This window comes from Choloepus didactylus, chromosome 4, assembly GCF_015220235.1.
Source record: "Choloepus didactylus isolate mChoDid1 chromosome 4, mChoDid1.pri, whole genome shotgun sequence".
NCBI classification, from domain to species: Eukaryota; Metazoa; Chordata; class Mammalia; order Pilosa; family Megalonychidae; genus Choloepus; species Choloepus didactylus.
In genome coordinates this window covers 42,192,992-42,207,668 of record NC_051310.1, presented here as the reverse complement: position 1 = coordinate 42,207,668, position 14,677 = coordinate 42,192,992, and the positions used below count along the sequence as shown (strand labels likewise).

Sequence of the window (14,677 nt, the reverse complement as noted above, 5' to 3'; positions counted from 1 at the left end):
AATCAATACCCCCAACCCAAGGGGGAAAGCTACAGGCAAAGTAACACCACAGACCAAAGTAAAACCCGCTTCACCAGCCATGTTTCTTGAAAAAACTTGGGGTTTATTGATTTTTAAACTGCAAATAGTCGTTACAAAAAGTTTTTCTTCTTTTAAATAAATTCACACAAAGAAAAAAGAAACTAGAAAGCGACGGTAGTGAACAGCAAGAGGAAAAATAATTACATTCATCTTCAGGTGTGTGTGTGTGCCAGTTCTGTTTAATATTGGAAAACTCCAAACCTGGAATCCAGAACATCAAATCTGAAATCGGAATGTCTTGAGATGGGCACGTGGAAGTCAAAAGGTTTCTCATTTTTTTTTTTTCCCTTTTAGAAACTATACATAAAAAGAAGTTGTTCTCCTTCTGTACTGTCACGGAACTTTTAGATACATTCTCAGTCCTAGCTGTGAAAGGCCTAAAGAGAAAGGAACTCAATTTGCAGTCCAACACAAAGGGGGGAATTTCTAAAATAAATAATCCAACAGTTTTTTGTATTTTTTTTAAATTAATTTTTCATTTTTTTAAAATAAAATAACCAAAAAAGTGTAGTTACAAAAAAATGTCGTTGAAGAATAATATATTAAAACTGTGGAAAAAAAGGAAAAAGACACATCACAAAATTTTAAGATTAATATGAAGATCATAATTTAACATAAAAGAATATATTCTATGGATTTGTCATCCCGATAAATATGAACAAAATTAACAAAAAAAGCATAGTTTGGCAATAAATACGTTTTGATAAGTTAAATAAGCTTTTTTATATTGATGTGCAGTGACAAGCAAAATTTTTGCTCTCCAATTTCTGAAAGTTATATGAAGTTTAAAACCCAGGGAAAAAGCATGGCGTGAGTGCTCTAAGGATAGACCTACGGTATTCTAGAGCAAAAACCATTAAAGCTACTTCTACGGGAAATCGTTTTACACAGATATTGTATGTGGAATGAATTACCATTAACTGCTCACCCCTTACATGTTTTTTTTTTCTTTTTTTTTTTTAGCTTTTCTCTCTTTTTTTGTTGTTATTTTTCTTTAAAGATGTCACATATTAGCTGGGGAACTTTAGCACCAAAATCAAGTCTTTTCATAGTCCATCTAGCGTCCCCTTCCTCCCCACTTATAAAAGAAAAAAATTAAATCACAAAGTCCCACTTTTATCACAATCTTCGTCCACTTTTTCAGCCTTCCTTCTTGCAGACCTACACAAACCCAGGCAAGATTAGTCAATAGGGGGTTTTCAGGTCAGGAAGGAAAAGGTTTTGAATGTCAAGACAGGTTTTCCCAAAAACCCAAGTCTGGCAACAAACTCTCCTGGGGGTGGGGTAGGGGTGGGTGAAGTCTGGGAAGAGAGGGAGAAGAGTGCGGGAGCCTGAAAGAAGGGAAGGTGCAGTTGTGTGGCCAGTGGAGGGAGCTGCTGGTCCTGTCTCCTCCCCTCCCCCTCCCCCTCCCCCTCCCCCTCCCCCTGGGCAGAAGCGCGGGAGGCCCACGGGTGCCCTCTGGCGCTGAAGAGGTAATGTAGTCACAGTGACAAAGTTAGGTTACAAGGCACTAAGTTGCTTCTGTAAACTGTTACTGCTTTTTCTTTTGGGATTTGGCACTTACGGCTTAAGCCAGAAAAAGGCATCTACTGATAAATATGGGACTTGTCTGTTAGGCATGGTAAGTGGGCTATAAAAATTGAGAGGAGGGGGTTTCAAGCCAGAGGAAGCTACTGACAAATTGACTTGTCCTTAAGTTGGGTGGGTAAATAACAAGGGGGGGCACAGGGAGGGGGGATACTCCAGGGTTCTGGGGAAAAGGGGTTGAGCTTAACCTTGTTATGTAGGGGTTGTGGGATTCAGGTGGGCGGGGGTAAGGGTGGTGGGATGTGGGTGTGGGACAGGAGACAGAGTAGGCAGGGAGACCCTCTCTAGCCTGGTTTAGTCATCTGAGATAGAAAGTCTGCTGAAAATGGGAAGGCGTCTTGAGTTGTCCAAGGTAGGGGAGTCTGAGCCACTGTGGCTGCTGCTGGAGCTGCTCAGGTAGCCCTCCTGGTCCGACAGAGAATCCTGGGGGCTGGGGGGAGAGTCAAACATGGGAGGGGACTCGGACATGGGCCGGAAGAGGAACGTGGTGGGGGAGCCACCCCCCGGCAGCCCCATGCTAGGGGCAAAGAGGCTCGCCAGCTCCTGGCTGGAGAAGGCGAAGGGATTATTGGTGCCATCGGGCAGGGTGGGTGAGCCCAGGAGGTCATCGGCACTCAGGATGGGGGGTGGGGTGATGGACGTGGGGCTGTCCAGCAGCCCCGTGGCAGCGGCGGTGGCAGCGGCACTGGGAAACCCAGCAAAGCTAAAGCTATGCTGGAGGCGGGGACGGTCAGTGGGGAGGTCCCGAGCCCCGGCCAGGGCGCGGCGCTCCTCGGCGTTGTGGATGAAGTGGCAGCGAGGCCCGTAAGGGCAAAAGCCGATGGTGTGGAAGGTACGGCACAGCTCCGTCTTGTACTTGGGGTGGCGGGTCAGGCTGCGGAGCTCGTGGATGCCGTGGGCGAACTGGCACTTGTCCCCGTACTTACAGGCACCGTTCTCCTCGAAGGGGCGGCACAGCTCCGTCTTGTAACGGCTGGAGTTGACCTGGCCGTTCCCCGGCTGCTTCTGGGTAGGGAGCAGCCGCTCACCCCCCTCTGAGAAAGAGCGGTCTCGGAAGCGGCTGTCCCGAGAGCTCAGGGCTGGGGCCGGCTCACTCTTGAGGCTGCTGAGGAGCTGGTTCTGGTGGAACTTGGAACTGGGCAGGGTGACGGAGTGCCTCCGAGGGAAGCCCCCGCCGGCCGGGGTGCCCACCGCCTTCCTGTCCAGCAGGCAGGCCCCTGCACTGGGAGTACTGTAGTTGAGCATCTTGTTACCCTGCAGGGAAGAGAGAGAAGGATGGTCAGTGACAGAGGACAGCCACCAGGCCCAAGAAGGTTGCCCACTTAAGGGAGCCCCCCTCCATGATCAGAGAACACCCCCAGGTTCGAGTCAGTGGTGAGCAGCATTCCCTGCCTTTCACACATATACCACCTATCTGGATTTCTTTTGGCCCGGTGCATAAGAAACCGGAGTCCTGACCTGTCTGACAAATTATTTTATGCATGTATCCTGCTCTTTGCAGATCCCACATTATGCACCACTTTTATCCAAAATAATCCAACTTCTTTACCTACCAAATGGACTCCTCAGCTCAAAACAGCCACATAACTCGGACCTCTCTAGGACACCCCCACCCCACAGTAAAAACAGGTAAGTCTCAGATATGAGGCAGAAACCATGAGCCAGGCCCTTTTTAGTCTCAGCTTACTTGATGCCTCCCACCCCTGCCAACCTAGCCTAAGACTCTCAACTTCCTCCTTCAGAAGTGGTCCCTCCCCTTGGCAACAGGTTTCCAGACTGCCTTTACTTTATCTTCGGGAGGCGGGGGAGAGTGGGCAGGGGCTAGACATGGGGGCCTGGTCTTGGGTTGGGGGAGAAAGCAATGCGATTTCTGAAAATAAAACTCATAGCCCCATGCTCCCACAAAGGGTGCCTTCCAGAATGATCTCCCCTACCATTCTCCTCCCACCCCACCCCCTTCATTAGGAAGATTCCTTTGCAATTAGTCTTCTGGCTGCAAGAGCAGGCTTGGATAAGAGCGCCAGTGTTTAATCTTTAAGGCAAAGCTGCAGATGGCAAGGAAGAGGAAAGCACCAAATCCCTCCATCCATCTCCTAGTCAATAGAGGAACGGGGCGGGGGGGGGGGGTGTTGGAGGGCAGAACCACCACAGGCAGGTTTCTGTTCTGTTCCAATGGGACCCTGGTCACCTGTCCAAACTGTACCCAAGATTTGGAGAAGCTGGCAGGGGACCTGGGAGTTGACTCCCAACCCATGTGGGTATCATTGTGCAAATTCTAAAGTTGATCCCTTAGGATCAGCTGCGGGGATAGGGAATCTGTAACCGCAACCACCCCATCGAGCAGATTACAAGAACCAAGTCAAGAGCGGGTTCCAACAATGAGGTTCATTTAACAAGTCCTGCAGAGGGGTGCCGGCAAAAGAAAGAGAAATAGATCAAAGAGGGGAGAACCGGTAAGAAGGAACAAGTGGCAGGACAGGGCAGGCAGCCGGGTGGGCAACTGGAGTTTGGGAAAAGGCAGGGAAAGTGAAAATTCAAACTTTTTTTCTTGTTGCTCTTCAGCTCCTCGGCGTCCCTGCACCCCAGCCCTGCAGCCCTGGGGCCCTGGCAGCTGGGCGGCCAGAAGCAGCAAGCTGGGAAAAGAAAGCAACATGACCCAACGTGTTTAAAAGAAGGCGAAACACTCTACCAATTAAAAGTAGCCTAACAGCTTCACCCTTTCAAATTGGGAAGAGGGGGGGTGTGGGGAAAAAATTAACAACATCCAGAGACTCATGCTATGTTCACTTAAATCGCACTCCTTGAACATTCCAGGTTTAAAACTTGCTTTTGCCAACACCGGCCCGCAAGCCACACGGCTTAAGGAGGTCCGCATTAAATCCTTTCCCACAGGGACCTGTGAGGTCCGGCCGGCGTTTTGCGATGTACCCCATTCCCGCCCCCAATCGACGAGCCACGGTCCCTCAGAACACAGGTAAGCGGGTCAACCAGAGCGTCCCATTTTCATCCCAAAGTTTGCAGCACAATAGGCTAGCGCTAGAGGAAGACGGGCCGACACAAACCCCACTGCAAACTCGTTTTCAATCAGAACTCTTGGGTTTTTCCTTCGTCGCAGATTCCCAACATCTCCAAAGAGGTACAAAGTCTAGTAAGGCCTCGTCCCGGGACTCTACTTCTCCAAGGGACCCCAACCGCAGCCCCACCGGCCGGCAATGGGGCTGGCCAGACTCGAACCCCTCCCGGAGGCGGCGAGACCCAGAGCGCAAACCGGGAAACCGAGCAAACCGAGCAAACCAGCCAAACACGACTTAAGTTGCGCTTCAGGTACTAAAGAATCGCCAAAATCTCGGTCCAGTTCTGGCCAATCCCCCGCGTCCCCCGGGCAGCTCCACCACGCAAACTTTGTCCCCCAAAACTCTGGTCTCAAGATTCACATGTAACACCCGGCAGAAACTGTTAAAACTCAAGGGTGGGGAAGAGAGGGCCAAATTCCTTCAAACTGGAAAGAAATGAGGGCGAAAAAAAACCCAGCTCGCTTCGCTCCAACTTTCTGCTGCTCTCCAAGATTTAAAGTCAGGGGGGATTCTTTTTTAAGGCAAAATAAAGCAAGAAAAAGAAAAAAGAAAAAGAAAGGGCTGTCTTTGAAAGACCAACGCTCCTCTCAACTTTACCTTGCATAAAACTTCGCTCAAGTCGAAGATGGTGGCAGATACGAGGGTGGTGGTCATCCTGGGCGCTCGGACGGGACAGGGACGAGGATCTGGTGTGTCGCGAAGGTCCCGGTGCGGGGAAGGCGCAGCCTCCGGCTCTCGGGTCTAGAGTCCCACTCGCCTACTCCCAGCGCCCCTCGCCTTTCTCTGACTGTCCGGGGCTGCGGCGCGCAAAGCCCAATTTATAGTTTTAGATTTGCTGGGCTGGGGAGGAGGAGCTTTAAACTTATTTAAATGAGGAAGAGGAAGAAAAAAAAGTTGATTGACACTGAGGTTGAATCAGCCATGCGGTCAAAATCGGGGGGAAAAAAAAAGAGAGAGAAACTTTCAAAAGGAAGAAGGGGGAGGGGAGACGAGGAAAGAAGGAGGAAAAAAAAAAAAACACTCCGAGCCGCGCACAACTTTTTTTTTCTTAAAGAGGAAAAGTTTCGAGTCCACTCGCTTGGCTACCCGACTCTTCAGGCGACCCTCTCCTTGGCCGAATGCGACGGAGACGGGGAGGGGCGCGACCCTCCTTTAGCAGCCTCGGAACCCGGTTCTGTGACATCAACTCATTCCACCCACTTCGGGGTTCTTGTTGTGTTGTTTTTCGTTGGGCAGGAAGGCGGGCTCGACTTTCTCTTTTTGCAAGCGGGAGCTGAAGCCCGTCCTTAACGCCCGGTCTGCGGTTTCCATCTTGAGCTGATCTCATTTAAAACTTCTCCAAGTCTTCGCACAACTTACTCTTTCCGAGTTCCCTTCCGCACTCGGCTCCCCATCTGCAAACCGGGGAAAGCAAGAGATTGGAAGTTTGGGTCGCACAAAGCATTCAAGTCTAGGGTTTTATGGTTTTTTTTTCAGTGCTGGGGGGGGGGGGGGGACTCTGGAGACTTCCCTCCACTCTCCCCTCCGCAGAGGACGCGGCCTGGAGGGAACGAATTCAGCACAATTTAGCGCGGCCGCCTGCGTCTACACTCGCGGTCTCTTTGCAGCTGGCAGTCTCCGGCGTGGGCGGAAGGAGCTGGGGTCGCAGCGAAGACCACCGTCCAAGCTGATTGTTTCTTTTAACTGCTTTGGGCGTTGAATTTCTTTTCACGCATCCAATCGTTAAAATTTTTGGTAAAGAAAATCCCCAATCTTTCATGAACGCCCCCTTCCCCCAAATACATCCCCTAGCAACGCACAACTTTCCTCGCACGCTCTGAACCCGGAGCCGCGTCGCAAGCCACCGCACACAGAAACACACACCCCTAGAAGCTTGAACAATGAGAAAAAGTTACTTTGAGTAGGTAAGAAGGAACATAAAGGGTAAGGAAAGGGAGGAGGGGCACCCCGACACTATTTTACTGTTGCTTCTCCCCAGCCCCCACGAGAACGGAACATTTGGCTTGTCACGCTGCGCCGTTTGGGCAGGATGGGCAGGATGGGGGGGGGGTATCCACGCAACCGAAGAGTCCTCGATGGATTATTAGTCCTCCTCCAGTATAAAATATCTATTTATTTACTAATAGACTTGGATACCCCCCCCAAAAAACTTAAAAGTTGTTGACGTCTCCCCGACCCGCTCTCGGCGCCTTCGCGTGGGTGGTAGAGTGAAGACCTAGGCGGAAATCGCCGGGCGGCATTTCTTTCCCCTCTATCCACGCGGGCCCAGCCGCCCCCTCGGCCCTAGCACGTTTCTTCCCAGCACTCGAGGCCGCCGCTCTGTTATGAAACCCCGTGCGCCAAGTCGCTAAGAGCGGGTTCCATTGCGATGTAATTAGGTCACCACATTATGAGCACGTTTCTTTGGAAAGGATGGGGCAGACGAGCAGAGTACTCGAGTTGCGCTCACAACAGCCCCCCCACACACACCCACGCATTTTTATTGCATTTTTTATTAATCAACCTCCAAGCAATCCGGGAAAACCTTCCAAATCAGTTTTAGGAACTGGCTGTTTTTCAACTTTGTGAAACACGTAACTTGCTGCAGCCACGAATCTCAGCCAGTCTGCTTTTATTTGTCCCCTTTGACTTAAATTGATGGCCCCCATTTTAAACAAGACTTCTGCTCCTTGCTCTTGCTTCTGCTGTTGTCTTGCCGCCTGTTTCTTCCTTCCCCTGTTCCCATTTTTCAGCTTTTCTTGGAATCTGGCAAGCGCCAGAAAGGGAAATAATTCCCATCCACCTTAATTTAAATCATTCAAGTGTAGGTTTCTTTCTAAAAGGGATGTTTGCTCGCTCCATTCCCCCGCGCCAAGAAGTGGGGGGGGTCTATTTTGTGCAGTTTCTTAGTGATGAGATAATGAGTTCCAGATTGCAGGACACAGAGTTAGGGTGCGCATTAAGACCACGCGGTTAGTCTGAGTCCCGATGTGAAGCTATTTCGGTTTCTGATTTCCCTTCCTCGACTCCCCCCCCCCCAAAAAAAAGGTCGGCTGGTCTTTAACTCGGGAGGGTTCGCGAACTCAGCTGGAGAAGGGGGCGGGGGGACGGGAGGGGTGTGGAGAAGTGAGGGGGGAGGGGAGCAGCGGGGCCGCCTTCCGGCCGAGGGACGGTCCTTGCGCCCGCGTCCGCGCGGGACCCCCGACTCTGCACCCTTTCTGGGCGGCGCAGCCTTCCCTCGCTCCTGCAGGATCGGTCAGAGGTACCATCCCACAGCCTCGGCGTCCGGGACTGGCTAAACAAATCTTTTTTTTTTCAAAGAGTAAGCCGATTCCTCGAGTTTCCTCTTCTTCTCCAACTCTCGGGGGGCCTCCCCTCCCCCGCTCCCCGGGGGCGCGGGCTCCGTGGGGCGGCGGCCGGCCCGGCCCGCTCGCTCCGGAGTTGTTTACCGGCTTCGCCGACCGACCGGGTTTGTTCCTGCTCCCAGAGCCCGTCTCTATAATTAAACTCTTTTTTTAATTGTCGGGTTGAAACGTCATTTCGGGGACTTTCCGAGGGTGAGGGAGCGAGCCTCGTTAACCCTTCACTGACCCGTTCTCCACGCCGTGGCGGGCCCGAGGAGCAACGTCTAGCCGGGGTGGGGTCGGGGGTTCTGAGGACCTGGGCCGGCCCGCCCCCGCCCAGACGTGCTCGGCAGGTGCCCAATGGTGGCAGGAAGGACAACAAGCCACGACCGGGCAGGAAGCCCGACGGGAGGCGTGCACAGCGCAGCCCTCCCCCGCCTCCTACTCTCTGTGGTCCGCCCTCCGGTTCCTTGCCCGCGCGAGGCCAGAAGCCGCCGCCCCTTCACCTGCACTGCCGCTTCCGACCGGGAGGTGACGGGCCGGCTAGTTTGTCCCTGCCTCGACTTCCGGGCCCGCCCTGCTCGTTTCCAGCAGGTCCTCTCGCGGGGAGGGGGCGGGCCAGGTATTTTTGGCTTGGGGATGTTAGTTTCTGAGAGGGGGAGCCCCAAGTGAAAGTCCTCGGAATGAGGGAGGCGCGGCAGATTTGCTCACCCGCCAGTCTGGACCCTGAACTCACCTCGCAGCAGGTGGGAGAATGGGGCGACGGACCGCGGACCCCCAGACGTTGGAGATGGCCTTGTCCCCAGCGCACTCCGAGACACTCCTCCCCAGGACTCCTTCCGGCTCTGGGTGCAGCACAGGACCTGCCAGTGCAGAATCCCTGTGGTGTTGCATGTCTTCCCTGGCTTCGGGTCATTTGCAAAATCCCCCAGTCCTGTGGATTGGGCTCTGCCCTTCCCCCAATCTCTACCACCTGAGACTCAAAGTTCCTGGGATAGAAGGGGGTGGGAGGAGAGGTAGGGGCATGTGGGGCTCCAGGAGTCATCTGGTTGAGTCATCTGTAGTGCTTGTGGAATGCAGATTCCTCAGCCTGGATTCAGGCCCAGTGAATCAGACACCTTAAGGAGGGGCCAGGAATCTGCATTTTTGATAAGTTTCCTGCTAGTGACTCATGCCCACTAAGGCCTGAGAATCGATGGTCCAGGACCTTGGAGCTGGGCCCAGCTGAATCCAAGTCTTCACTCTGCCATTTTCTGGCTGTGTGACTTTTGAAGTCACAGACCAAAGCCTCAGTTTCCTCAGCTGTAAAACAGGGATGATAATATCACCTAAAATTGGTAGGTAAAGTACATGGTTTTAGGCCTGGCTCACAGCCCTCTAACATACAATACAGCTGTTTTAAGGAAACTACACCACTTTTGGGGCTTGGGGCTTAATTACACCACAAAACAAATTCTGGGGGGTATTCATGAGGCCAAAGGATTCTTCATTGTAGATTTCCTTTAGGTAGCCAGCTGACCATTTATAAATTTGATCTCTATCACTCTCTGGCCCCCAGGCCCAGCCCTGAACAACGCAGGCCTTGAGGCCTGAGAAAAGAGGATAGAGTGTGGGGCCTGGAGGCCTGGGGGAGGGGGATCGGAGGGTGAGCAAGATGGGTCAAGATGAGGTGATGGGCGCACGCCTGCCCAGGGCGCTTTCAGCCTGCGGAGCCTCAGAAGTCTTAAGACTGAAAAATACCTGATTGTCACAAGAATTTCTGGAAACAACTAGATCAAGGCAGAAGCAAACTGGGGCCCAGTTGATAGTAAAAGCCAGACCGTTCTATTTTGCAGCCCTCAAGCCCCACAGAGCACTTAGTGGCTGTCTCCCTCAGCTGTCAGCATCCCACTGAATGAGGTAGAGGCCCCTACTGAGAGCAGTTTAAGACATACTTTAAATATGTCTCTGAATGGTGTCTGGAACCCTCGTGAGTATAGCTCTGGGAGCAAGCCATGTTCTGCTAGGCAGCTACTAAGAGTCCAACTCAGTGGCTACCATGACTTTGGTTGGGGGGGGTGGGTTAGATGAAGCGTGTTGCATTAACAGTACCCCCTACCCAAAATGGGATGTCTAAACCCTCATTCTTGAGTCAATTGTTTTAACACCTTGCCCCAGAGATGTTCTATGTGACCCTTAAATTCCCAGGCTAGCCCACAGCCACACCCCTCCCCCACTTTCCCTGGGCCTGCCTAGGTAGGATAGCCCAGTGGTGCTGAGCCACCTAGACTTTGATGGGAAGCCCAACTTTACCAGTCAATCACCAGTTGCAAGACCTTGAGCCAGTCACTTAACCTCTTGAAGCGTTAATTTCCTTGTTTGTAAAAATGGTGTTAATACTAATGACCACCTCCTAGGATGGTTTGTAACGTTAAACTCATTTCAGCCAATGCTTAGCGCAGACAGCCATTTTTGCCCTCCAGGGGCTACGAACTGCTAGCAGTTGCTAGTAGTTGCTCCACAGCCCTCCCCTGGGCTTTGCTTAGAAGGTTTCTTCCACTCCTATGGTTCCCCTAGGCAGACGCTAGGCCCCAGGGGCTGAATTCCTCTCTGACAGTGGTGCCACTGCACCCTGCAGCACTCCAGCATTCTAACTGCATTTTATCAGAATTGTCTGTTTAGCCTTTAGACTGTCAACTCCTTGAGGGCAAGAGCTTCTCTATTACCCAGGCCTCATGAGTAGGTGCTCATTAATTTTTTTAGTTTTCACTGAACACTTAGGTGTGGAACCCATTATGATACTTTGGCCACCCTAAGTGTAACAGCTAGAGTAGAAGGAGGAACTGGCAGAGGTTCCAGGGGTGGCAGTTAAGGGAGGGCTTTGGCTCTGCAGGAAGGGGGAAGGCAGCTCCTGCAGACCTTAACACTGGATGTTCAGAGGCCAGAGGTGGTCACTCAGGAAGGTTGGGCTTTTGCAGCCAGCCTAGGGCATGTTCTGTGCAGCTGTTAAGAGGCCACATGCTCTATTTCTGTGAGCACTGGACAGGAATCAGAAATCTTGGATCAAAGAGCCCTAATGATGCTCTAATTGGATGCCTCTAATTCACTGCAGGATGCTGAGTGGGTTCTTCTTCTTTCTGGTCCTCAGTGTTCTAATCTATAGACTAAAGAGGATTGGACTAGACCAATACTTCTCAATCTTTGCTCTAAGAGAATCACCTTGGGAGCTTTCAGAATAAATACAGGTGCTGGGTACCACCCACTCCCGAATACTCAGGTGGTCTGGGGTCAGGCCCACCATGCATATTTTTTAAGATCCCCAGATGATTGATTCTGTAATGAAGTCAGAAACCCTAAATTCAATTATTTTAAAGCAGTGGATCTCAACTGGGGTGGGTTTGCCCCACAGTGGACATTGAGCAATGCCTGGAGATATTTTTGGTGATCACAACTCAGGAGAAAGGGGCAGTGCTACCATCATCCAATATGTAAGGACCAGTGATGCTGCTAAACATCCTGCAATACACAGAACATCACCCCTACCTCCCATCCCACCCTCAACAAAAAATTATCTGACTCCAAATGAAAATAGTGCCAAAACTGAGAAAACCTTTTAGAGGTTCCTTCTGATTCCAAGATTCCTACATGTTTAGGCCCTATCCCCACCCTCCTTCAAACCTTTCTCCAAGTGATATTTTTCAAAATCCAGATCTGATCTTGTGTGCCAATTGCCAAAAACCATTGGCTACCCATTCCTTTTAGAATAAAGACCAAACCCTTAGTCCAGCATAGTCTGACTCTCTCTCCCTTCTCCAGTCTTCATTTTCACACCCCTTCCTCTCCCCATCATCACCACCCCCAACCCCCATAGCACCCTCAGAGCTTTAGTCAAGTATAAATGTAAATGAACCATCCTTCCTCCTGCATCAGTGTTTTTACAAATGCTATACCTTCTTTCCTTCTGTCTGAATTGGGTTTCCTTTGCTGATTAAGTACCAAGAATCATCCTTTAGAACCAGCTCAGGCTTGCAGTTGACCCTGATAGCGACATAAGGCGTTCTAGGGTGCCATTCTCCACAGAATCTTTGAACAACTAGCAAAAACTGACAAAGCCAACTCCTTCAAAGCTCTGGAAAGCAAATAAAAGGTTTCAGTAACTAGGCAAGTGGCCAAATCAAGAAAATGCAGATTTAATAATAGAGAGTATATGGGAATCCTGTATTTTATGCATGATTTTTCTATAAACCCACAACTTCTCTAATAAAAAATGGACAAACAAAAACAGTAGGAGAAGCTCATGGTGCCTCTGTTGACCCCTCCCTGGGTGCCCCTGCCTGTTGCGGTGTGCAGACAGCCTGGGTTCCCATTGTGGGTCCCTGGACATGTTCCCGAGAGAGCACAACAATCCTTCTACATACGAGGGGGCACTGTGTGTCCCTGCCAATCTAGTACATGGCAGTCTAAAAGACTGAAGCAGGAAATGTCTCTCCAGCTTGTCCTCCTAGGGCTTCCCTTGCAGGCAGAAGCAGATTGCTCAGAAAGACAGGGAAGACCCTGCACACTGCATTTGCCTTGGGCAGACTATACTGATAGGAGAGCTGAAATTCAAGAAAATCTCTTTCTTATCACCAGCTGGTTACAAAACCAAGAAACAGACATCTCAGGGAACAAATCCCAGGGTTAACATTTTAAAATATTAAAATGTACAGTATGCAACAAGAGTACAAGACAATGAAATAGGAAATGATGGCCCATCCAAAGGAAGAGAATAAAGATAAAGAAGACACCAACAAAGAAGAGAATGAGGATATACCTAACAAAGCCTTAAAAAAAAAAAAAATGATCTCAAAAATGCTCAAGGAAATGAAGGAAAATACAGAGAAAGAACCAAAGTATATCAGGAAAATAATGAATGAGCAAAATGAGAGTCTAAGTAGAGATAGAAATTTTAAAAAGGAACCAAACAGAACTACTGGAGTTGAAGACCACAATAACTGAAATGAGAAATGCCCAGGAAGGTTTCAAGAACAGATTGGAGGTGGCAGAAGAAACAATCAGTGAACTTGAAGATAAGACATTGAAATGAGTCAGGCTGAGGAGCAGACAGAAAAAAGAAATATGAAAAGAGAAAATAGCCTAAGACATCTCTTGAACACCAGCAAGAACACCAATATACATGTTATGGGAGTCCCAGAAGGAAAAGAAAGAGAGAAAGGGGCAGAAGGAGTATTCAAAGAAATAATGACAGAGAACTTCCCAAAGTTAGCAAAAGATGTGAATTCAAACAGGATCAACATGAAGAAAAATATACCCTGTTATATATTGATCACACTTATCAAATGCAAAGGACAAGGAGAGAGTTCTGAAAGCTGCCAGAGAAAGGCAATGTTTTATGTACAAGGGAGCCCTAATTGGATTAAGTGCCGATTTCTCATCAGAAACCATGGAGGCAAGAAGACTGTGGGTTGACATACTTAAAGTGCTGAAAGAAAACAACTTCCAGACAAAAATTCTATATCCAGCAAGACTCTCTTTCAAAAATGAGGGAGAGATTAAGACATTCTCAGATAAAAGCTGAGGAAGTTCATTACCACTAGACCTGCCCTACAAGCAGTACTAAAGGGAGTTCTTCAGACCGAAAGGAAAGGACACTAGACAGTGGTTCAAAGCAGCATAAAGATATAAAACCTGTGGTAAAGGTAACTATTTGGGTAATTATAAATGCCAGTATCATTGTATTGTATTGTTTGGTATGGAACTCCACTTCTTACTTCCTACAGGTGCTGAAATGCAAATGCATAAAAAGTAATAATAAACCTATGTTTTTGGACATACAATGTACAAAGATAAAAGTGATGACAAGTACAAAAAAAATGGTGGGGGTACAGGGATATAGGAAAAGTATATGTACATGTTCTTGAAGTTAAGTTGGTATCAAATCAAATATGATTGTTGTATATTTAGGATGTTGAACTGTAACCCCATGGTAATCACAAGGAAAATAGATGACAAATATATCCAGATAGAAATGAGAAGGCACTCAATATGGTACAACATGAAAAAGCAAATAATATAAAAGTAGGCATTTACAGAAATGAGGGACAAAAAAGGAATAAGACTTACAATGACTAAATAGCAAAATGGCAGAAAAAAGTCTCATATTATCAGTAGTGACTTTAAATGTAAATGGATTAAACTCTCTAGTCAAAAAGCAGAGATTGGCAGAATGGATTAAAAAAAAAACACAAAGCATGACCAACTATATGCTCTCTGCAAGAGATTTACCTTAAATTCAAAGGTACAAATAAGTTGAAGGTGAAAGGATGGAAAAAAATATACCATGTAAGTAGTGACCAAAAGAGCTGCAGTAGGAGATCAAAAGATGGGAATGTATAAAACTGAATCCTATGGTGGGCAATGTCCATGATTAACTGTACAAATATTAGAAATCTCTTCCATGAACCAGAACAAATGTATGACAATACAATTAGAAGTTAATAATAGAGGAGCATATAGGGAAGAAATATATACCTATTGCAAACTATATACTCCAGTTAGTATTTCAACATTTTTTCATAAACAGTAACAAATGTACTACACCAACACAACGAGTCAACAATTGAGGGGGGTTGG

General features: G+C 48.8%; 1 protein-coding gene across 1 annotated transcript; it reads right to left on the bottom strand.

Moving 5' to 3' along the window:
• Positions 1-325: 325 nt before the first annotated feature.
• On the bottom strand, positions 326-5,562 carry ZFP36L1 (ZFP36 ring finger protein like 1). Its single transcript, XM_037832461.1, has 2 exons — positions 5,340-5,562; positions 326-2,922 (listed from the first exon to the last, which is right to left on the bottom strand). The coding sequence occupies exons 1-2, from the start codon at positions 5,394-5,396 to the stop codon at positions 1,963-1,965; spliced, it is 1,017 nt and encodes a 338-aa protein (XP_037688389.1). The 5' UTR covers positions 5,397-5,562; the 3' UTR covers positions 326-1,962.
• Positions 5,563-14,677: the final 9,115 nt, after the last annotated feature.